The 24231-nt window shown below is 44.4% G+C and overlaps 2 protein-coding genes across 3 annotated transcripts; both read right to left on the bottom strand.

The window, feature by feature from the left end:
• Positions 1-11828: 11828 nt before the first annotated feature.
• Positions 11829-15503, bottom strand: LOC311116646 (SH3 domain-binding glutamic acid-rich-like protein 3). The gene is made up of 3 exons (XM_084157437.1): positions 15395-15503; positions 13854-14021; positions 11829-13688 (listed from the first exon to the last, which is right to left on the bottom strand). The coding sequence occupies exons 1-3, from the start codon at positions 15437-15439 to the stop codon at positions 13623-13625; spliced, it is 279 nt and encodes a 92-aa protein (XP_084013563.1). The 5' UTR covers positions 15440-15503; the 3' UTR covers positions 11829-13622.
• Positions 15504-19431: 3928 nt separating this feature from the next.
• On the bottom strand, positions 19432-24231 carry LOC311114683 (membrane progestin receptor alpha-B-like). 2 transcript variants are annotated; one of them, XM_084157222.1, is made up of 3 exons: positions 24063-24206; positions 22051-22298; positions 19432-21907 (listed from the first exon to the last, which is right to left on the bottom strand). In XM_084157222.1, the coding sequence occupies exons 2-3, from the start codon at positions 22236-22238 to the stop codon at positions 20989-20991; spliced, it is 1107 nt and encodes a 368-aa protein (XP_084013348.1). In that variant the 5' UTR covers positions 22239-22298; positions 24063-24206; the 3' UTR covers positions 19432-20988. The 2 variants fall into 2 exon arrangements, with proteins under 2 accessions (XP_084013348.1, XP_084013349.1); XM_084157223.1 differs by having other exon boundaries at positions 19507-21907; positions 24115-24231.

Here is a 24231-nt window from a genome sequence, read left to right as displayed (position 1 = left end):
GTATGACATCTGCATTTGTGTTGCAAAGTTAATTGACTGCCCTGTGAGTCATGTTCTGTCTTGTCCTGTCAGGGAGGAGCCAGCAAATTTGGGAGAAGCGGGGGGCGGAGTGGGAGAAGGAGAGGAGAGCTAGTGGGCCTGAGGGGATGGGGGGGCATGGACAACACACCAAGGAGTGCCAATCTTAGGTCCTAAAGGCAAAATACTAGATAATCTGAGCTCTCTCCTTTACTCCGGAAGGTTCTGGCAGTGAGACTGCAGCAGCTTAAGCTCAAAATGCAGGAGAACCGTCAGGCTCAGGAAGAGTCCCTGAGGAAGCTTGAGCAGCTGGAGCGGCAGACCAGACACCAGGACAGGGAGGACAAAGAGGGCCACAGGACAGCTCTTATGCAGGAGATCAACACACAGGTGGGCCGGGGCCTTCAAACTCATTTACATTGACATTTTACATCATTTAGCAGACGCTCTTATCCAGAGCGACTTACAAATTGGTGCATTCAACTTATGATAGCCAGTGGGACAACCACCTTTTTTAATTACTTTTTTTATGGGGGTGGGGGAAGAAGGATTAATTTATACTATTCCAGGTATTCATTAAAGAGGTAGAGTTTCAAGTGTCTCCGGAAGGTGGTCAGTGACTCCGCTGTCCTAGCGTGGTGGGGGAGCTTGTTCCACCATTGGGGTGCCAGAGCAGCGAATAGCTTTGACTGGGCTGAGCGGGAACTGTGCTTCCGTAGAGGTAGGGGAGCTAGCAGGCCAGAGGTGGATGAACGTAGTGCCCTCGTTTGGGTGTAGGGTCTGATCAGAGCCTGAAGGTAAGGAGGTGCCGTTCCCCTCACAGCTCCGTAGGCAGGTACCATGGTCTTGTAGTAGATGCGAGTCTCAACTGGAAGCCAGTGGAGTGTGTGGAGGAGCGGGGTGACATGAGAGAACTTGGGAAGGTCAAACACCAGACGGGCTGCGGCATTCTGGATAAGTTGTAGGGGTTTAATGGCACAGGCAGGAAGCCCAGCCAACAGCGAGTTGCAGTAATCCAGACGGGAGATGACAAGTGCCTGGATTAGGACCTGTGCGCTTTCTGTGTAAGGTAGGGTCGTACTCTGCGAATGTTGTAGAGCATGAACCTGCAGGATCGGGTCACCACTTTGATGTTAGCGGAGACGACAGGGTGTTGTCCAGGGTCACGCCAAGGTTCTTTGCACTCTGGGAGGAGGACACAATGGAGTTGTCAACCGTGATGGCGAGATCATGGAGCGGGCAGTCCTTCCCCGGGAGGAAGAGCAGCTCTGTCTTGCCAAGGTTCAGCTTGAGGTGGTGATCCGGCATCCACACTGATATGTCTGCCAGACATGCAGAGATGCGATTCGCCACTTGGTTATCAGAAGGGGGAAAGGAGAAGATTATTTGTGTGTCGTCTGCGTAGCAATGATAGGAGAGACCATGTGAGGATATGACAGAGCCAAGTGACTTGGTGTATAGAGAGAATAGGAGAGGGCCTAGAACTGAGCCCTGGGGGACACCAGTGGTGAGAGCACATGGTGCAGAGACAGATTCTCGCCACGCCACCTGGTAGGAGCGACCTGTCAGGTAGGACGCAATCCAAGAGTGAGCAGCGCCAGAGATGCCCAACTCGGAGAGGGTGGAGAGGAGGATCTGATGGTTCACAGTATCAAAGGCAGCAGATAGGTCTAGAAGGATAAGAGCAGAGGAGAGAGAGTTAGCTTTAGCAGTGCGGAGAGCCTCCGTGACACAGAGAAGAGCAGTCTCAGTTGAATGACCAGTCTTGAAACCTGACTGGTTTGGATCAAGAAGGTCATTCTGAGAAAGATAGCAGGAGAGTTGGCTAGAGACGGCACGCTCAAGAGTTTTGGAGAGAAAAGAAAGAAGGGATACTGGTCTGTAGTTGTTGACATCGGAGGGATCGAGTGTAGGTTTTTTGAGGAGGGGTGCAACTCTCGCTCTCTTGAAGACGGAAGGGACATGGCCAGTGGTCAAGGTTGAGTTGATGAGCGAGGTGAGGTAAGGGAGAAGGTCTCCGGAAATGGTCTGGAGAGGAGAGGAGGGGATAGGGTCAAGCGGGCAGGTTGTTGGGCGGCCGGCCGTCACAAGTCGCAAGATTTCATCTGGAGAGAGAGGGGAGAAAGAAGTCAAAGCATAGGGTAGGGCAGTGTGAGCAGGACCAGCGGTGTCATTTGAGTTAATAAATGAGGATCGGATGTCGTCAACCTTCTTTTCAAAATGGTTGACAAAGTCATCCACAGAGAGGGAGGGTGAGGAGGATTCAGCAGGGAGGAGAAGGTGGCAAAGAGCTTCCTAGGGTTAGAGGCAGAGGCTTGAAATTTAGAGTGGTAGAAAGTGGCTTTAGCAGCGGAAACAGAGGAAGAGAATGTAGAGAGGAGGGAGTGAAAAGATGACAGGTCCGCAGGGAGTCTAGTTTTCCTCCAGTTCCGCTCGGCTGCCCGGAGCCCTCTTCTGTGAGCTCGCAATGAGTCGTCAAGCCACGGAGCAGGAGGGGAGGACCGAGCCGGCCGGGAGGATTGGGGACATAGAGAGTCAAACGATGCAGAAAGGGAGGAGAGGAGGGTTGAGGAGGCAGAATCAGGAGATCGGAGGGAGAAGGATTGAGCAGAGGGAAGAGATGATAGGATGGAAGAGGAGAGAGTAGCGGGAGAGAGAGAGCGAAGGTTGCGACGGCACATTACCATCTGAGTAGGGGCAGAGTGAGTAGTGTTGGAGGAGAGCGAGAGAGAAAAGGATACAAAGTAGTGGTCGGAGACTTGGAGGGGAGTTGCAGTGAGATTAGTAGAAGAACGGCATCTAGTAAAGATGAGGCCAAGCGTATTGCCTGCCTTGTGAGTAGGGGGGGACGGTGAGAGGGTGAGGTCAAAAGAGGAAAGGGGGGGGGGAAGCAGGAGGCAGAGAGAAATGAGTCAAAGGCAGACATAGGGAGGTTAAAGTCACCCAGAACTGTGAGGGGTGAGCCATCCTCAGGAAAGGAACTTATCAAGGCGTCAAGCCCATTGATGAACTCTCCAAGGGAACCTGGAGGGCGATAAATGACAAGGATGTTAAGCTTGAATGGGCTAGTGACTGTGACAGCATGGAATTCAAATGAGGAGATAGACAGATGGGTCAGGGGAAAAAGAGAGAATGTCCACTTGGGAGAGATGAGGATTCCTGTGCCACTGCCGCGCTGACCAGATGGTCTCGGGGTATGCGAGAACACGTGGTCAGACGAGGAAAGAGCAGTAGGAGTAGCAGTGTTTTCTGTGGCTGTATGAACAGCTGTGAACAACCTGCGTTGACTCACTGTTTTCTCTACTTTGCAGGTGGAGCAGCGGCTGCAGGAGAAGGAAGAGAGAGAGGTTCTGAGGCTGGAGACTCAGAGGATGGCCCAGCAGGGCTACCAGGACGAGGTACTGAACCAGGATGTTTATTAATTGTTAAAGCACTTGTTTTCCTCTCATAGATTCGTAGCAGACCCCGATCAGCCTGGACATGAAGAAACTGTGAAGCCAAAAAGACGCTGCACAATCATATCTTCTTAAATACGTTTGTACAAATAATGAAGTATTCCAACACCATGCTTAAATGTCAGTTGCCAAATGTGGTGGTTGTTAAAGACATACTTCTGGAACTTTGGCGACTACTAAGTATTTTTTCAACCTCCCGTTTTGGGCTGGATTTGTCAATGTGTAGTTCATGCATGCATCATCTATGAGCAGAAGTACTGTTTTACCTCAATTAGCCACAAAATCACTAGTTTGAAAGCAACTATTTTTCGAGTTCAACCAATAAGCTTCAGCCTCTCACCATTTGAGTGACAGCTAGCAAGAAGCAGATCATGCACACAGCAGAGCAAGAGAGAACAATGACATGGTGCACACAGCAGAGCAAGAGAGCGAGCAATGACATGGTGCACATACAGTATCTGCACATACAGTGGGGAAAAAAGGATTTAGTCAGCCACCAATTGTGCAAGTTCTCCCACTTAAAAAGATGAGAGAGGCCTGTAATTTTCATCATAGTTACACGTCAACTATGACAGACAAATTGAGGAAAGAAATCCAGAAAATCACATTGTAGGATTTTTAATGAATTTATTTGCAAATTATGGTGGAAAATAAGTATTTGGTCACCTACAAACAAGCAAGATTTCTGGCTCTCACAGACCTGTAACTTCTTCTTTAAGAGGCTCCTCTGTCCTCCACTCGTTACCTGTATTAATGGCACCTGTTTGAACTTGTTATCAGTATAAAAGACACCTGTCCACAACCTCAAACAGTCACACTCCAAACTCCACTATGGCCAAGACCAAAGAGCTGTCAAAGGACACCAGAAACAAAAGTGTAGACCTGCACCAGGCTGGGAAGACTGAATCTGCAATAGGTAAGCAGCTTGGTTTGAAGAAATCAACTGTGGGAGCAATTATTAGGAAATGGAAGACATACAAGACCACTGATAATCTCCCTCGATCTGGGGCTCCACGCAAGATCTCACCCCGTGGGGTCAAAATAATCACAAGAACGGTGAGCAAAAATCCCAGAACCACACGGGGGGACCTAGTGAATGACCTGCAGAGAGCTGGGACCAAAGTAACAAAGCCTACCATCAGTAACACACTATGCCGCCAGGGACTCAAATCCTGCAGTGTGAAACGTGTCCCCCTGCTTAAGCCAGTACATGTCCAGGCCCGTCTGAAGTTTGCTAGAGTGCATTTGGATGATCCAGAAGAGGATTGGGAGAATGTCATATGGTCAGATGAAACCATAATAGAACTTTTTGGTAAAAACTCAACTCGTCGTGTTTGGAGGACAAAGAATGCTGAGTTGCATCCAAAGAACACCATACCTACTGTGAAGCATAGGGGTGGAAACATCATGCTTTGGGGCAGTTTTTCTGCAAAGGGACCAGGACGACTGATCCGTGTAAACGAAAGAATGAATGGGGCCATGTATCGTGAGATTTTGAGTGAAAACCTCCTTCCATCAGCAAGGGCATTGAAGATGAAACGTGGCTGGGTCTTTCAGCATGACAATGATCCCAAACACACCGCCCGGGCAACGAAGGAGTGGCTTCGTAAGAAGCATTTCAAGGTCCTGGAGTGACCTAGCCAGTCTCCAGATCTCAACCCCATAGAAAATCTTTGGAGGGAGTTGAAAGTCCGTGTTGCCCAGCGACAGCCCCAAAACATCACTGCTCTAGAGGAGATCTGCATGGAGGAATGGGCCAAAATACCAGCAACAGTGTGTGAAAACCTTGTGAAGACTTACAGAAAACGTTTGACCTGTGTCATTGCCAACAAAGGGTATATAACAAAGTATTGAGAAACTTTTGTTGTTGACCAAATACTTATTTTCCACCATAATTTGCAAATAAATTCATTAAAAATCCTACAATGTGATTTTCTGTATGTGATGAAGTACGCAATTTCTGGGGACCACTTTTGGCTTGTGAGCGCTACTTTCAGAACTACTGGCTAAAAAGTACCGGAGAATCTCTAAGTTTGTTACATATTTAGCAAGATGGTGTGAGGGATAGTGTTACAATTCAAAGAATCATGAAAAAAATCTATAAACATAAACCAGCCCCTAGATAGGGAGTTATTTTTTCATTAAAACAAAAATCATGGAAGAAGCACACAATCACACAAGAATGTAAAATCCAACAATTTATTATTAACAGACAGAATAATTACATGTATATTCTTAGTTGGATATCTGGTATTTTTATCATTATCACACTATAAAATATGTCAGCACATATTCAATACTTTAAAGCCAGGCTGTAAGATTTACCCTTGAATTTGGAAGAGTATTATTTCTAAATACCTTGATGAGATTCGTACTAAAGACTTACTCAACTGTTTGTTTTTGTTCTCATAAAACAAATACTTTTTTGGGGGGGGCTACTTGAAACCAATAAAAAAATTTAAGAAGTGCTTGTGTGTGAACCAAATTTAACAGCAGTGAATTTTATTCGCTGCATGTCATGATGAGGTAAATTCCACTCAGTTTCTAAATAAGTTGTTCTTTATTGACTTATACCTGGTGATAATACACAGAACAAAACTATAAATGCAACATGTAATTTATGAGCTGAAATAAAACATCCGAGAAATGTTCCATATGCACAAAAAGCTTATTTCTCAACTTTTGTGCACTAATTTGTTTACATCCCTATGAGTGAGCATTTCTCCTTTGCCAAGATAATCCATCCACCTGACAGGTGTGGCATATCAATAAGCTGATTAAACAGCATGATCATTACACAGGTGCATCTTGTGCTGGGGACAATAAAAGGCCACTTTAAAATGTGCCGTTTTGTCACACAACACAATGCTACAGATGTCTAAAGTTTTGAGGGAGTGTGCAATTGGCATGCTGACTGCAGGAATGTCCACCAGAGCTGTTGCCAGAGAATTCAATGTTAATTTCTCTACCATAAGCAACCTCCAACGTCGTTTTAGAGAATTTGGCAGTACGTCCAACCGACCTCACAACCACAGACCACGTGTAACTACGCCAGCCCAGGACCTCCACATCCAGCTTCTTCACCTGCAGGATAATTTCTGTCTAATAAAGCCCTTTTGTGGGTCTATGCCCTCCCAGGCCCACCCCTGCCCAGTCATGTGAAATCCATAGATTAGGGCCTAATGAATGTATTTAAATTGACTTATTTCCGTTATATGAACTGTAACTCAGTAAAATCTTTGAAATTGTTGCATTTACATTTTTGTTCAGTATAAATCTTAATCTTATTTGACCTACCAAGTGGCATAATTAATATATAAATAGTAGATAAATAAATAGTATATATAAATGAACACTTTCACAAACATGGATAAATCTTATTACTGTTGTTATTCCACCACGATAGATGGAGACACGTGCAGCATCAAATAAGGTTTACAGCCAGTTTACAGCCAGTTCCCATCCAGACCCATGCTGTATACACATGGCTCTGTTCCCATCAACATAGAGCACAGCTTGAACAGAAAACGCTGAGTGGGCATTCTTTATTAACTTCCTGTGCCCGATCATGTGTCAATATCAGGCCCTGTACACTGAACGATGACAAGCAGCCAGGAGTGTAATGGTTTTCTTACTTCCTTTATTCTCATGTCACACCTGTGTCCCCATCACAACCAGTGGCGACCCGTCATTCAGGTCAGGTGGGGCAGTTGTTGCCTGTTTTGCATGTTATTTTGGCATTAATACGTCACATATCAGTTTGCAAACAATGTAAAACAAAAAATAACATTGAGTTAATAAAGCCGCATACAAACATGGTCTCTTTTTTGCTTTCTTGAGTAAGGCAACTCCAAAATGCAGGTGTTTCAGCCTAGCTCAGTGCTTTCTGTGGTGGTGGGGCAGCCAGCAGGAAATCCGTAGTGTAGGGGTTGATAATGTTCTTTAGTTGTGCCGTGATTGGCTCAGTGTTCTGTCACTCATGGGGACACTACGTCGCCGCAAAATCTACGGGGAGAGCTCGAAAATTCAAGCCCCTTGGGTGCTGACATAGAGCTACATTAGAAGTGCCCATCCAAGAAGGCTCAAGGTCATTGGTCACAGATAAAATGACGTAAAATCACGTTATATCTACCGTAGCTTTGATTGGACTGATTATGTCAACATCATACTTTCAAAATCTTAGCTAGCAAGCTAGACAAGCGGTCATCATCATGAATCATGTCGACAATCTACTGGCAAATACTTATACTTTTCAATCCTTGTCATATGAAGATACATTTTAGATAAAATGTATCGGTGCAAATCGGCCATTGGACATTAACATTACACAAGTTGGAAATCGCAAATTCAACAATGAGTGGTTTGGAAGGAATCAATGGCTAACTGCAAGCGTTGCAAAGCAATCACTAGCCTGCTATTTAGTGGAGTGGGTGTGTGGTCCAAGTCTGGGTTTAAGGGTCTCTTTTCCAAGCTTAAAAGGATAAACATTCAACACCATGGGCCAGAAAAACTTGAATACATTGGCCATACTGTCAATCCAGCATGATTTATGCCGCGTTCAAAACAACTGGAAACTCGGAACTGGGAAATCTCAGACTTCAGTGAGTTCAAGACAACTGGGAACTCTGAAAGAAACGAGCTCCGACTGGGAAAATACGTTTTGAACGGTCATCCAACTCGGAATTCCAAGTCGGAACTCAGGCCTCTTTCTAGAGCTCCGACATGAAGATCGCTGACGTCATGATTCAACCTTATTTTTTTCAGAGTTCCCAGTTGTCTTGAAAGCACCATGAATCCAGAGAATGCCAGACTTTGATGACAAAGTTTGCCCGCAAGAAGGACCGCCGTGCCACCTTCATGTTCAAATGAGCACAGCACAACAAGGTGAGTCCAAAAATGTATTGTATGCTGCTGCATAAATGTAATATGCCAGAGAGATATGTATACTGTAGCTAAGAAAGTAACACTAAGTGTATGTAGTGTAGTAAGCTGTTTGCATTTTAATGAGGGAAATAGGAATTTGACCCCTCTGCAAAACATGACTTAGTACTTGGTGGCAAAACCCCTGTTGGCAATCACAGAGGTCAGACGTTTCTTGTAGTTGGCCACCAGGTTTGCACACATCTCAGGAGGGATTTTGTTCCACTCCTCTTTGCAGATCTTCTCCAAGTCATTAAGGTTTCGAGGCTGACGTTTGGCAACTCAAACCTTCAGATCCCTCCACAGATGTTCTATGGGATTAAGGTCTGGAGACTGGCTAGGCCACTCCAGGACCTTAATGTGCTTCTTCTTGAGCCACTCCTTTGTTGCCTTGGCCGTGTTTTTTGGGTCATTGTCATGCTGGAATACAAATCCATGACCCATTTTCAATGCCCTGGCTGAGGGAAGGAGGTTCTCACCCAAGATTTGACGGTACATGGCCCCGTCCATCGTCCCTTTGATGCTGTGAAGTTGTCCTGTCCCCTTAGCAGAAAAACACCCCCAAAGAATAATGTTTCCACCTCCATGTTTGACGGTGGGGATGGTGTTCTTGGGGTCATAGGCAGCATTCCTCCTTCTCCAAACACGGCGAGTTGAGTTGATGCCAAAGAGCTCCATTTTGGTCTGATCTGACCACAACACTTTCACCCAGTTCTCCTCTGAATCATTCAGATGTTCATTGGCAAACTTCAGACAGCCCTGTATATGTGCTTTCTTGAGCAGGGGGACCTTGCGGGCGTTGCAGGATTTCAGTCCTTCACGGCGTAGTGTGTTACCAATTGTTTTCTTGGTGACTATGGTCCCATCTGTCTTGAGATTATTGACAAGATCCTCCTGTGTAGTTCTGGCCTGATTCCTCACTGTTCTCATGATCATTGCAACTCCACGAGGTGAGATCTTGCATGGAGCCCCAGGCCGAGGGAGACTGACAGTTCTTTTGTGTTTCTTCCATTTGCGAATAATCGCACCAACTGTTGTCACCTTCTCACCAAGCTGCTTGGCGATGGTCTTGTAGCCCATTCCAGCCTTGTGTAGGTCTACAATCTTGTCCCTAACATCCTTGGAGAGCTCTTTGGTCTTGGCCATGGTGGAGAGTTTGGAATCTGATTGATTGATTGCTTCTGTGGACAGGTGACTTTTATACGGGTAACAAGCTGAGATTACGAGCACTCCCTTTAAGAGTGTGCTCCTAATCTCAGCTCGTTACCTGTATAAAAGATACCTGGGAGCCAGAAATCTTTCTGATTGAGAGGGGGTCAAATACTTATTTCCCTCATTAAAATGCAAATCAATTTATAACATTTTTGACATGCGTTTTTCTGGATTTTGTTGTTGTTATTCTGTCTCTCACTGTTCAAATAAACCTACCATTAAAATTATAGACTGATAATTTCTTTGTCATTGGGCAAGCGTACAAAATCAGCAGGGGATCAAATACTTTTTTCCCTCACTGTAGCCTATAGCCTGTTTTAGAGAAATGTAATAATCAAATATTGTAAGAGCTTTCATTGTCTGCTTATATGCCCCCTTTATTTATCCTACGGTTCTGACTTGGTGTACAGGGAGAATACTGTAAGAACGGCCCATGTTCTGAATTCTGTCGCAGTACATTTCAAAAGTGCTGAACAAATAGTTATATTGACTACGTTCATCCTAGCTCGCTCATTAATGTCTTAATCGAAATTACGGATTGCCTCTAATCCGCTCGTCGTCCCCTTATGCCATAGTTTGTACATCTCAATTGTCAGTAGAAACCACATTTGTTTAAGCAAGTCAGACATATCAGCTATGTTTTTTTTAAAGGCAGTAAATTAGGCTGAATGAACTGTTTCGCTGCCGGACAAGGCTCCGCTGAAAGCCAGGTGTAGCGGTGGTAAGGATTCACTGCATGGTGCTGAAAAGAAAGCTCTGCTGTTACGACAGCTTTTTGTAGGCCCCAACAGTTTGTAGACACCGTTTGTCACCGTTATAGTGCAATAAATGTATTTTTTTGTGTGGTGTTGCTGGCATGCATACATTTTTTGTTTGCCCCACCAAGATTTACATGCTAAAATTGCCACTGATCACAACACACGTGAGAAAACAACTTTGATCGTGTGAACAAATTCAGTGGTTTCTTGCTCTTCCCCCTGTGAGATGTATGTGTTGATAAAGAGTAGTGCAAAACGAGTGATATTGCCTTTTGTACACCTACCTCACGTGTTGCTCAGTCATCATGCATTTTATTACATGGATGTCATGTTTTTGGTCATGGGCAAAACCTGAATGAAGGTTTGGAACCAATAAGAAGCTAGTATTCTATACTGTATGTGTTGAGGTTTTTATCTGTAAACTCTCAATGAAAAACCTGCACAGCATGGCACATCGATACACCTTTCTTTGTGCTCACTATCCACCAAGAATCAAAATATTCTGTCTCCATTTCATTGGGGGTGGAGTTTTGTTGGGCAGATGAGTACTTGTCAATTACAGACTGGCACCGTGTAGAGTGCGCAGCAGCAGGACGTACAAGGCCCTGTAACATTCCTCAATGAGATGGAGAGAACTGCAAATGGAAAGGCTATGTCTTAATGAAGATAGAAGAGAGCTGGAAGAACAATACCCCTGAATCAATATAGTATCGGATTAATATACTGTATATGTACTGTTTTTCTCTGTTTTGAGAGCTTTGCAATTGTATTTGTAATACTATTGTACAATAAAGAATATGTTCATGACACACTAAAGACCAAATGAATCAACTTGAACTGAGTCACTTGATTCACTTTTTAAACCATCAGACTTGTAATTCAGCATGACACAAATAGACCTGTTAGACATAATTCCATTTTATTTGACCCTTTTTCACAATCTTCTTGGAAGACATCTCATTCCATATATTTTATTTTTTCTTTATTTTGGCCAAAGGGACTTTGGTCCAAAAGCAAAGCAGGAGCTCGAAGAGAGAGACATGGAATGTTGAACATATAGTTGATAGTGAATAGCTACACATCATTGACCAATAAGACATCTACCACTATCAAATGACAAAACAGTGCACAAACATTCCGTTAAGGCTGCCATTACGAAGTAGAAGTCCCACACCTACATACCCAGATATACTATGCGTGGTGTCGCGTTGCCAGACTTCACCTGAGATAGATGAAAATCAAGGTTCCTATGTGGAACCAGGGGTTATAATGATAGGTAAGCTCAAGTACAGGGATTACACTGGGGGCAATATTTTTCAAATACAAATTTAAAATATATATAAAATAGGATGAAAAAGATGTGGGACTCTACACATAAAACGTTTTTCACAACATCCCATGGAAGGGAAACCAGTTGGAAGAAAGCAGAGTAGCAGACACTTGAAGCACGAAAAGTGAGGCTTTCAACTTTCTGATGTGATGAACCAGTTTTATCTAAGGCTGAGATTGAGTCTGTTCAATCTGAAACAATTTATTTTTCCACTCAGTAGCCAAGAGTCAGTACAACAGTTGGAATATGAAGCAGAGTTAAGTGCATAGTAGTTTACTGCATCGTCAAGCTGGATCGAGATTGAGATGGACATTATCACAGCTAGATCAGGAATGAAGGTCCAAAACAGTCATGGGGGCTTATAAATTCAGGGGGTTATAATCCTCAATCTTTTATAGTAAGGATGTACAGCTGTAGTACCAGTAACCGTGTTATGTAGTTTTGCAACAATGTCCTATAAAATGTATATTTAATGTCTATGTAAGACCAATGATTGAGGATAAGGCCATTCCCAGCAAATGTTAGTGGTCTCAAAAAAATGCAGCTGTCTGGAATGCAGTAACAGAGTAAAATAAGACTATATTGAGGTCAAAGGTGACTGTATCCATCTGTAAAACACATTCTCACAGACATTTATTGGCACCAAGTTCAACACTATGGAATGCTGTCTGTCTGTTTTTACCATCTTCTGTAACGCTCCACAGTGGACTCACCTTTCCAGCATGGACCTTTGATAACATTAGCCTGCTAAGCATTTAAATGTTTTGGACCAAAGTAGAATCCAATTAACTTATTCTGTCTCTACCACAATTCACATTTCTTTAAGGTTCTGTGATTTTTGGCTTCCACATTCTCCATGCTACATTCTCCTATGCACATTGCTGTCTACAGGCCCAATTATATTTCAAAATGGCTTCTGTCTGTCGATATGAACAACATGTGAGTCAAGAAGGCCAGGTAAGAAAAAAAGACAAACACTGTTAATAAGACTAACCGCTAATAACCAAGTTTTCTGTGGGTCTGAAATGACCCCTATTCCCTACAGAGGCTGCATTTAGACAGGCAGCCCAATTCTTTAATTGGTCTTTTGACAAATCAGCTCTGAAAAAGATCTGTGACTGGTCAAAAGACCAATTTGTTTAAAAAAAAAAATCTGAATTGGGCTGCCTGTGTAAACGCAGCCATTGTGCATTACATTTGACCAGGACTGTGGCCAAAAGTAGTCTACAATATAGGGAATAAAAAGGGCATTTCAGTGCATTTCTCCCCTTGGGCAAGGGAACGATCATGAACATAGATTCCTGGTGAATGTTAGCCTCTGGATTAGTGGATCTACATTAATCACATGTGGTGGCAGCCCAGATTACCTGACCGAATTACCACACATCTAGATTAGGCAGCGCCACTGATCCCACAGACCAGACTAAGACTGATTAATGACATGAACACGTCAGACCAAGCAGACCTGTGTTCAAATATTATTAAAAATCTTTCAAATATTTGAGCATTTGCTTTAGTCTGCATGGAGTGCCAGGTGGGTAGGGTTTGCCCTTTTTTATTGGCTCAATTGCAACAGTGAAGCTTAAATAAAAGCACCACTTAAGTATTTGAAATGATTTAAAAGTATTTGAACGTAGATCCTGACCAGGAAGACCACACAGGGAAACAGTGACGAAGGAAACAGAGGGAGTATAATAAGTGCCGTATAAAACATAAACAATCATATTAACAGTGGTTAGGTAAGAGTCCAGCAGGGGGGGGTGGGCAGGGGGGGAGGGGTGCGCCTTTTCATTGGTTGGTTGGTTGTATTTGGCATTCATCATTGCATTGAGACAAAGGAGGGCGGGCACCACCAGCGGGGCAGAGGGGTAGTCAACGGGCCTCCCTTGGGGGGTGTGGTGGGGGACGATGACACACGACTCTTCCTCATCACGCCATCTTCAGAAACTGTTCCACTTTGTCCTCCTCCACTGCGTCCGAAAACATCTCATAGTTCTGGAGGAAAGAGACCAAACAGAGTATAAGATATTAGAAAAGGGCTCATAACAGGTTTATGCCATCTTTAAGTAAACACCTTTAAATAAACTCACCATCTTCATACCGTTAGACAAACACACAAACACGGTCAGATCTCACAAATCCTCATTCTCCCTTCCTTACCCCACAGTACTGGTCCTCATTGAAGATCTGTGGCGGGACAGCTGTGGGGTTCCCTGCCTTGCTTCTCATCTCGTCCCTGACCTCCCCGCCCACTGAGATGTCAATCAGCTCGTACTGGATGCTCTTACTCTCCAGGATCCTCATCACCTCCGCCTGCTGAGACTTCACCTGGAGGGGGGCGAGGAAAGGGTCAGTTCAGGGTCAGGGATCCATTACCCTTTTCACACTACTGAGCCGAACCTGGCTGAACTGAGCCTAGCGGTACTGCAATGGCCTGATTATATATTCCACATAGTGCTGAAAAGAGCCAGCACAGTACGTTTTGGGTTGGTACGATAGTGTGAAAAGGTTGCAAGCTTTACTAGTAGTACCAGGCTCCAAACAGTCAGATCTGTTTTGTTTTGTTACAGTCTGCGGTTAAAAAGGGAGATAGATGGGTAGCACTTCTATGATTATCCTGGCAGAGACAAAAAAAGGCCTAGTAGATCTAAGTAGTCTACTTTGCCTTTAAAAGCTAGAGGGCTTATCTAATGTATAGTTGATTATTACTTGTGCAACGCTATCTTGTTGGGCCGGATTGAGGAAGTTGGGAGGGGATGTTTGCTTTGTGTAACCATGCCTAGGTCACCCACCAACTGCAGCCTGGTATTCAATGGGCAAGGCAGGAAGGCACACCACCACGCACTACTGAAAGCCGATTAAAAAATGTCCATTAGAAAACAGGAAAGCTAAGGGCAAACCGAATCCCTTGCTTTTTAGTAGAGGTGAAATTACATAGCCTATGGCTAAACATTCAACGTTTAAAGTCTTCAATAAAAAAAACATCCTGAATCATATGACCCGATGGCTAATTTGGCTAAATGGGCAGTACAATGCAGAGCCCACCGAAAAACGAATCACCCTGTAATTGACACCAGATGTTTCACTGCGATACTTTGCATACATTGTGTCCACGCGCGAGCGAATGCAAACTCTTGGGAAGTACGCTGCAACATTTGTATCAGTTTTACTAATTCCATTGAATGAAACGCTGTCTGTTTACAATGCTTTTAGACAGCAGAAATAGTTCACATCCACCGTACAGGTAGGTAGGTATACGATAGCCATCGTTGACAAGGAACCTATTATATCAGGTGCGAAAACTATGCAATTGACATGTCCTCATTATTCTAATAGGCCCGTGAGATCTACCGCTAAACGCAGACAGATAAAGGAAATAAAACAGAAAAGCAGAACAATATGACTTCCGTCCCCATTTTCGGGCTGATTCTGCATTTCCTGGTGCGTTTTGTTAATCTCCAAATAAACTCGTTCTTCAAAACCTTGCTATTGTATGGTGGACTGAATTATCAATAATTCCACATATCAAAACAATTGCAATCTTTATTTAATTCGCATTGTATGCTGATCAGATCCTGAGATGGATCGTTGACAGGGATTTCGTTGGGTGTGTCTTTCAGACTGGTCCATAAATGGTCTCTATTAGAAATGTATCCACCTGCAAGAATACAATGTATCAATGAATCTCCGTTTCATCTCACCTCTCTGGATGCAGTAACGGTGGTATAATATAATTTCACGCCCATAGTTGCGATTCTCGATATCCCTTTGTGTGTTGGTCAGACGTACCGCGAACTGCTCTCTTGCCGTAGCCTACAATCAATCGCATCTCCCTCCTGCGACTAAAAAGCCTCTGGTCGCTGTGTGGTTTAAAGGGCCAGTGCAACCCTTTATTCCTGTGTGTAGATTGAAGTTCTACTAGTTGGCTATTTGATGGGACTGTGATGTAAATTATAGCTAGTCTGTTCTTGGCCTAGAATAAAATAATTACCCATATGCAATCATAAATACTTTTGTATTTGTAAAGAGGGGTCCCCCTCTTATGTTTGAAACTACATGAACATGAAGGGGTTAACAGTCCAGACAGTTACCAAACATTATTTTCCATTAGCTGTTTCTGAACATCCATCACATAGTTAATTATAGCACAAATTAGATGGATTTCACTTCCCTTGGTCAACAATCAACTGAGCCAATGTGCCTTGATTACAAATCCTCCTCATAGTCCCTGTTTCACTGACTGTCACTAAGCATCAATGATCCAACCCCACCTAGGCTATTTATAGAAGGCAATAATGTCGTTCTTGTGATGAACACTGTCCAAGTCAATGGCATAGCCTCGGGTGCAATAATGGAATATATGGCAAGACCACCATTGGAACTGAAAGTAAATAACAGTTATTTGTAAATCTGAATCAAGACTACTTGGTCTCAGTGTAACTGATGTAATTGTGAACAGAATGCTAATGAAACTAGTTGAGCTTGGCATGGTTATGTAGACATTCATCACTGGCAGAGCAGCAGAGGGAAACGGGCCTGTTCCCTTCCATTGGGAGCCAGGCAGCAGGAGAATGTGGACAAAGTGCAAGTCTAGGGTTAGGTCCAGCTTTGTCTGCTGATTCAGGTTTTTCCTACATGGGATAAAGAGGAGCAGAGCTGGGTGGCTTGGCTGGGGGCAGTGGCTAAAGGCACTGAACAAACCAGGAAGAGGCCCAAGACTGGAATCAGACCCCCAGACAGTGTCCTGGCAAGGCTGGTCAATCATAATTCGACACCATTTATTGATCAGTGTCTAGTTCAGGCTGGGACTGGGAGGGAAATGCCTGTGTTCATTGAAGGGAAGCTATGTGATCTCAATGTCAAAGTCAAAGAATAAGGAGAGGTGAAACTGTGCTCGGACAAACAGATCTCATTGTGGACAGAGAGGCTGACACAAGTATACAGATACTAAACCTAAGATACTTTTGGTATACTGGTGTCAATATTTTAATTTGCACACTTAACGCCCTTTGGTAAATTCTGATATGGGATTGTCAGCCTATACCACTGTGGATCAGTGTCAATCTGTCATTAATGAAGAGCACAATCAGAGGACAATTACAGTGATCATTTCAGCACTCTGATGGGACATAGAACAGTAGGCTGTAATGTGTCAATGTTATATCAATCAAACCAAATCCTAGGGTTACTAAAGTAGGCTTCAAATGTTACATTAGTTCTAGTGATGTAATAGGAAACAAATCAACTATCTATATACACTATACAATATGGAGACAATGGATGGATATGTGAGCTATTCACATGGATTCGTGGCATACCGATACATATTATTGTGCTTCAAATTAAAATATTTCTCTGTCCACAAGGTGGCAGCGGTCCCCTAGATTTCAACACTGCTGAACATCGTGAAACGCTTGGAGACAGAAATGACACAATATACTGTGACAGAAATGTAATAGTTACATCCTTCATAAAAGGGCTGTCACGCCCTGGCTCTGGGGACTCTTATATGTTGAGCCAGGGTGTGTAGGGTCTATGTTTTGTGTTCTATGTTCAGTTTCTAGTTCATGTGTTTTCTAGGTTGGCCGGGGTGGTTCTCAATCAGAGGCAACGAGAATCAGCTGTTGCTTGTTGTCTCTGATTGGGAACCATACTTAGGCAGCCTGTTGTGCACTTGTGTTTGGTGGGATCTTGTTCCGTGTTGATTTGTGTTCATGACCGAGGACTTCACGTTTCGTTTTGTTGTTTTGTATTTTGTATCGTGTTGCTAGTACACTATTAAAGAGATGTATGCATATCACGCTGCGCCTTGGTCCAATCATTATGACGATCGTGACAGAAGATCCCACCAATACAGGACCAAGCAGCGTGTCCAGGAGCAAACGCCGGAGGTAACGTTAGTGGATGTCCTCCTCGGTTGGGGGCAGATCACGGAGGAGGAGGCAGTCCGTTACCGGAGGGCGATGAAGGGGGAGACCCAGGCAGGAGAGGAGAAGCGGCGCCAACCGAGCCGTCGTCGGACAGGCGAGAGGCACCCCCAAGACATTTTTTTGGGGGGGCACACGGCATGGACGACGGGGCTGCTGGAGGCAGATAAAGGGCGAGTTTGTGGACGAGGAGAGAAGGCCACCAGGTTACGGGGGCCATTAGTCAGTAGAGGGAAGGAGAGTGTAGAGGCACGGCGAGAGGTACTGAGGTGTGTTACCAGTCTGGTCCGGCCCGTTCCTGATCCCCACACAAGGCCAGTGGTGTGTGTTCCCAGTACGGTCCGGCCTGTTCCTGCCCCTCGCACCAAGCCTGTGATGCGCGTCACCAGCCCGGCCCGGCCTGTTCCTGCCCCTCGCACCAAGCCTATGGTGCGCGTCGCCAGCCCAGTCCGGCCCGGATCCGCCTCCGAGGTGGAATGCCCACCCGGCCCCTCCCCTGTTGGGTTTATGTTGGCGCGGTCGCAGTCCGCGCCTTTGGGGGGGGGGGGGGGGTACTGTCACGCCCTGGCTCTGGGGACTCTTATATGTTGAGCCAGGGTGTGTAGGGTCTATGTTTTGTGTTCTATGTTCAGTTTCTAGTTCATGTGTTTTCTAGGTTGGCCGGGGTGGTTCTCAATCAGAGGCAACGAGAATCAGCTGTTGCTTGTTGTCTCTGATTGGGAACCATATTTAGGCAGCCTGTTGTGCACTTGTGTTTGGTGGGATCTTGTTCCATGTTGGTTTGTGTTCATGACCGAGGACTTCACGTTTCGTTTTGTTGTTTTGTATTTTGTATCGTGTTGCTAGTACACTATTAAAGAGATGTACGCATATCACGCTGCGCCTTGGTCCAATCATTATGACGATCGTGACAAGGGCCAATCAGTAGTTGAAACAATAACAAAATGTACTCTCCGCCACTGTTTCGGTAAAAGGCAGAGGGATGGGGCTGGAGAAATGTAACCAGTCTAAAATTCTACGGATGCAAGGACTGACCATCCATGAAATCAAAATGATAGTTCTAACCATGTTTTGAGGCTTTACAGTGTTTGTTTACATTTACTTTGTTTACAAACATTGGAGTAAAACAAACTTATATTTTGGGTTCTGATGGGGAACAACTGTTTAACTAAACTCCAGGGTTGGTGTCAATTCCATTTAAATTCCAGTCAACTCAGAAAGTAAACCAAATTCCCAGAGAATTGGAATGTCATTGTACTTCCTGAATTGACTGGAATTTTAATGTAATTGACCCCAACCCTGCTAAACTCATGAGGTATTTATAAAGTTATATTCTTCAAGAATCAATGGGTACATATAATTAATTGATATGTCCCAAAATTGTATGTAGCTGCTGATTGCACCTTTAAAGAGATTCTCCTGTACTTTTGTATACTTTTTAGCCAGTAGTTCTGAAAGAAGCGCTCACAAGCCAAAAGTCTCAGAAAATTGCGTACTACATCACAAATGTGCAGATATGTGCACCACGTCATTGTTCTCTCTCTCACTCTACCGTGTGTGAATCTTGCAAGCTGTCACTCAAATGGCGAGGGGCTGGAGCTCATTGGCTGAAACTCAAATTGCTAGGGGGCTGGCCCACGTGGGGGAAAATGGGGCCACATAGCTTCCAGAAAACAGTCGCTTTCAAACTAGGGATTTCGTGGCTAATTGAGGTTAGACAGTAATTCTGCTCATAGATTATGCATTTATCAACTACACATTGACACATCCAGCACAAAGTGGGAGGTTGAAAAAATACTAGTCGCCAAAGTACCTGAGCATGTCTTTAATATTTCATTGGCGGAGGGAAGTTTGAGGTTGCAGTAATAATGAAAGGAAAAGGGTGTGGGCTTCAAGTAGTTTTTATTACTGTTCTACAAATGCCATAAAGTTAACAAAGTTTTGAAATGTGAATGCCCTGCAAATTGTTACGATTCCTGACATGTCATAATAACACTGCATTGGTGTGAAGGTATTTTTTTGCATCAGTCAGGGGGTAACTATACCACTTACAGGAGGTTGGTGGCACTTTAATTGGGAGGACGGGCTCGTGGTAATGGCTGGAGCGGAATCAGTGGAATGGTATCAAATACATCAAACACATGGTTTCCATGTGTTTGATGCCATTCCATTCGCTCCATCCATTATTATGAGCCTTCCTCCCCTCAGCAGCCTCCACTGATACCACCCTATGGCACAATCAGAGAGTAATGGACAAAGGGTAAACATGAACAAAGCCGGTCCCAATACACTTCCTAGCCCTTCCCCTTGGCCATATCCCTGCGATTGCAGGTCTGTAAGGTGGAAGCAATATGGTGGAAGCTCCACCACTACACTTTTATTACCTATCACCCTTCAGATCTGCAAACATAAAAGTGTTTAATATGGCAAAGCGGAAGGCGTAGGGAACCAGTTGGGATTGGCTATGTGTGTTGCAATGTAAAAAGGGAGTTGTCCTCACACCTTTATTCAATCCCATTGGCTGAACTGATGTTTTATTACAGGTCACCATGGTGATCTCCCAAAGAGAGCCAATCAGAGCATATCTCTACTCTGGCTTACATCACAGCACTGAGTGAAGAGTGTGTCCTGGCAGTGGTACGCAAGGGTAAGAGAGGGAACACATTTTTCCCTCATGGTCACTCAAAAGGAAAAGGTAGCAATGGAACATAAACTCATCAGCTATTTACAGATCGTAAACTAGGCATGTACTGTACGATCATGTACATTACATACATAATTTGACACCACCATGTCAATAAAATTTGTTCAATATGTGACAGTAGCTGCTTTCAAAACTCAGTCAACACAAAGTCAGGACTTTTCCAGAACAGAGAACAACTAAGCAAATATATTCTAAGATTACAGTGAGCAAGCCTAGCAAATATAGAAAGTACTATAAAAGTTATCAACATTCTTATTCTCTTCGTTGAGGCTTTGTTCAGTGATAGGCTAGTCTGGTTCCAGATCTGTTTGTGCTGTCTTGCCAACACTTATGGTCACAGCACAAACAGATCTGGGACCAGGCTAGTGATAGGCTTCCTCAACTCCCATTATGTAAAAGGTAAACAGCACTCTCAAGGACACAGGTGCTGTAGAGAAACATAATATTATAATATAGATTGACATGTCAGAAACATACTCCAGCACGCAAGGAAGGCAGTGTGTGTCGAGTCGTCCAAGGCCACATTGATCACTTTGGTACCAACCCAGCGGGCAAAACTGGGCAAAAGTTTCTGGCTGTAATAACATTAACCCATTTCAACCAGTTTTGCCCACTGGGAAGTGATTATAACTCTCCTACCCTCTTACACAGTCTCCTAGCCAGTTCATTTGGACTTGTCTTTGCAGTCAAGCAACCGTTTTACTTTCCTCGCCATGAAGACTGCTATGCAGACACAGGCCACCAGCGTGGCTCCATACTGCACCAGATAGATAGTGGCTGCTGCTCCTCCCTCTCCATGTAGCGGTGTGTAGAGTGGCCGTCGGCCCAGGTAGTCCAGGTGAGAGGCCTGGATCTGACAGAGAGTACAGATCACCAGGAAGACGTGGAACAGCTGGTGGCCCTGCCCCAGGAAGTCACAGTGGCCTGGGAACAGACGCTCTGGGAGTGGGTTGGTGAAGAAGAACGCACTGGACAGGAAGAAGGCTACCTGGCCCCCATGGAAGGATATAGCAGGGTCGCCGACTACGCCACTGGCCGGGGCAGTGATGTCATCACTGTGCGACGTGGGCCAGAGGAGGAGGCGGTGGAACACCGGGCTAGTATCCCAGGCATAGGCCATAGCCGAGGGAACCACCTGCCCCACCTTCCGGACCCAGACCCGCAGGCTGTGGTTGCGATACTTCCCATAGCAGCAGCCCAGGCAGGACAGGCAGCAGAGGAAGGTGGCAGTGGGCATGAAGACCGAGGAGACCCACCGGTGGTAGTCTGGTTCCACAGCATAGTAGAAGTGAGCCACGGCGCTGCCGTACTGATACTGAGCCACTCCTACGTAATCCAGGAAGAAGAAGCAGTAGTGGTAGAACTCTGATTTGGCGGCCAGGAGGTGGGCTACAGTGCTGCAGGCCATGTAGGCCAGGGAGGACAGGAGGAGGATGAGGAGGGGCCAGGCGTGGGCATCATGGATAAAGTCTACCATCTCAGCCAGCTGGAGGAACCTGACCAGGACAAGGAGAGACCCCAGCAGGTGGGTCCACACGTTGATGGTCTCGTTGTGACACTGGAACAGCGACAGGAAGTAGTACCTGTATTGATAAGGAGACGGAACACTATTATGTTAGCTTCAGAGATTGACACCATTATGTTAGCTTCAGAGACGTCTTTACTATGATAAAACCGGATGTTGTACATAGCATTATGGGTATTGCAGTACATCATGTTACAGTACCTCCAGCCCTGGTGGAGCGGTCGGTAGCCAGCTTGGATGTAGTGCTCTCTGAAGAACCCGGGAACTTCGGTGTCCCGTAGCGTGCCGGGCATGGAGGGGGCGGCCTCTGTCAGCATCTGGGGCACCGCCCTTAGCTGCTGAAGGTTGATGAACAGACGCCCAATCCTCTCCATGACGATTGTTGCCATGAAGGATGGTCTGATGGACGGTGGGACTGTTGTTGTTGCTGGCTGGATAGCTCCAGGAGACTGGCAATTGAAAGAGAAGGAGAGTAACACCATTAGAAAGGCATTTAGCATTCTAACACTTAAAAGGCTTAAAAACAATAACTAAGAATAAAAAGAGGTTTAAAATTACTTAATTTATTTTAAAACTGCGGAGCAAGTAAAACTATTGGCAATAAAAACATCACCTTTGTTGGAGGACTCCGCAAACACAAGCTTATATTACAACCGGAACGATTAACAAGACAATTAGAATTTGGGGTGTGTGCAGTTGACAATCAGCGAAGGCTATGAAAACGTTTAATGTTGAATGAAATGGATATGAAAAGAAATACAAATACATCACACTACTTGCTTCAGCAGTCAAATTACTTAAAAATAAGTCTCTAGTCCAAGTGAACGTCTCTCCTTCACAGTTCCTCTGTAAAATCCTGCCACCTCAGTAGAGAGGACTAGACTGGTGAGTGCACGTTCAGTCTGGTTTAACCAGGGAAACAGAGGACACCCTTTATGCTTGCCCTACCTGGCTAGGTCACCAAGGCCCCAGGGACAGGAGGCCAGATTACACCAGACCTGTTCTGACTCCTGCAGCAGAGCTGACAATGTATTAACAGTAGTTAGCCTTAATCTGCAGTTAACCTAGCAGATTAGGCTACTATACTGTCTATGGACCTTGCCCTGGGCTTCTAATGCTCAGTGTCTGATACATTATTTATCTCTGTAGTTTGTACTCTAAACAGTAATAGGAGGGAGAGGAGCGATGCTATGGGGGGGACATGAACACTTCAACCTTGAAGATGAACAGAGAAAAGATAAGGATATCTTTCTAAGCAGTGTGGTGTATAAACTTTACCCTAATTGCTCCTGTAAATCACTCTGGATAAGAGTGTGCTAAATGAATAAAATGTAAATGTAATGTAAATGTAATGGGAGTCTAATAACTAAACACACAAATCTGATTAAAATGTATACATTGAAACAGATAAAGTCACACTTGAAATGTATTTCTAATGCAGTTTGAATTCATTATACACTCTCCTTCCTTAGGGTGAAAACTCAAACATTGTTCTCTCCTCCCTCTCTTTATGTTCTTCTGATCATACGATGCAAGCACGTTTTTATCAAGTAATCAAATTTTCATTTCCTGAACTGGTGAAAGAATGCATTTTCAGAAGCAGACAGCATAAGTATGTTATCCAACCAGAAAGCACTATCAGACATGTTTACACAGTAACTTTAAACTTTTATTGACCACATGCCCACATCTGATAAAACAGAGTTGCTTATTAAAATAAATGTAGTTGCAACACCTTCAAAACGAGATCCTTACATGATAACAACGCATATTCAGTCAAGTTAATGTAATTTCAGCAATACCTATTTCCTATTGTCAACCCTGTCAAGTGTTTGCCTATGGCTAATGTGACTGAGGAATTTACACTGTGGCACCCATTGACTAAATATCGTTGACACCCAATAATAACGCAATCAATACCTCACATAAACCTACAGTATAAATCTCAGCCTCTCCCATGTTTTAGTGACAAAGGCTGCTGAGAGAGGCAGGCAGAGCAATCAGTGAGAAATTCCTTTCTGACATTGCTCTCTTCCACAAATCAGAAAAACCTATTTCACGCCCATCAAATACTATAATTTAACATGTTGACATGCATTCAATTTAATTTGGTATAGGCTATACTAAAATAATTTGTGCTCTTTCTTGCGTACACTGTTTCACGTGATAAGTAAAAAGTTTGAGAACATTGCACAAGATGAGGGAGAAAATACCAATGCATGTGGGTCTACTTCTTCCTCTTCAAGGCTACTACTGTAGGCTTACTTTATTAGCCTACATCAGACGAGTCCGGGACACGCAGCGCAGCAAGACCTTCCGCGGGATCTTTCACCTTCAGATGTGATGATCGTCCGACTGTCTCCGTCTATTTCCCCCTCCGAC

Source organism: Coregonus lavaretus, assembly GCF_964263955.1.
Source record: "Coregonus lavaretus genome assembly, chromosome: 3".
In the NCBI taxonomy this organism is placed as follows: domain Eukaryota; kingdom Metazoa; phylum Chordata; class Actinopteri; order Salmoniformes; family Salmonidae; genus Coregonus; species Coregonus lavaretus.
The sequence above is the reverse complement of the archived record's forward strand: the minus strand, read 5'-3'. Positions and strand labels throughout refer to the sequence as shown.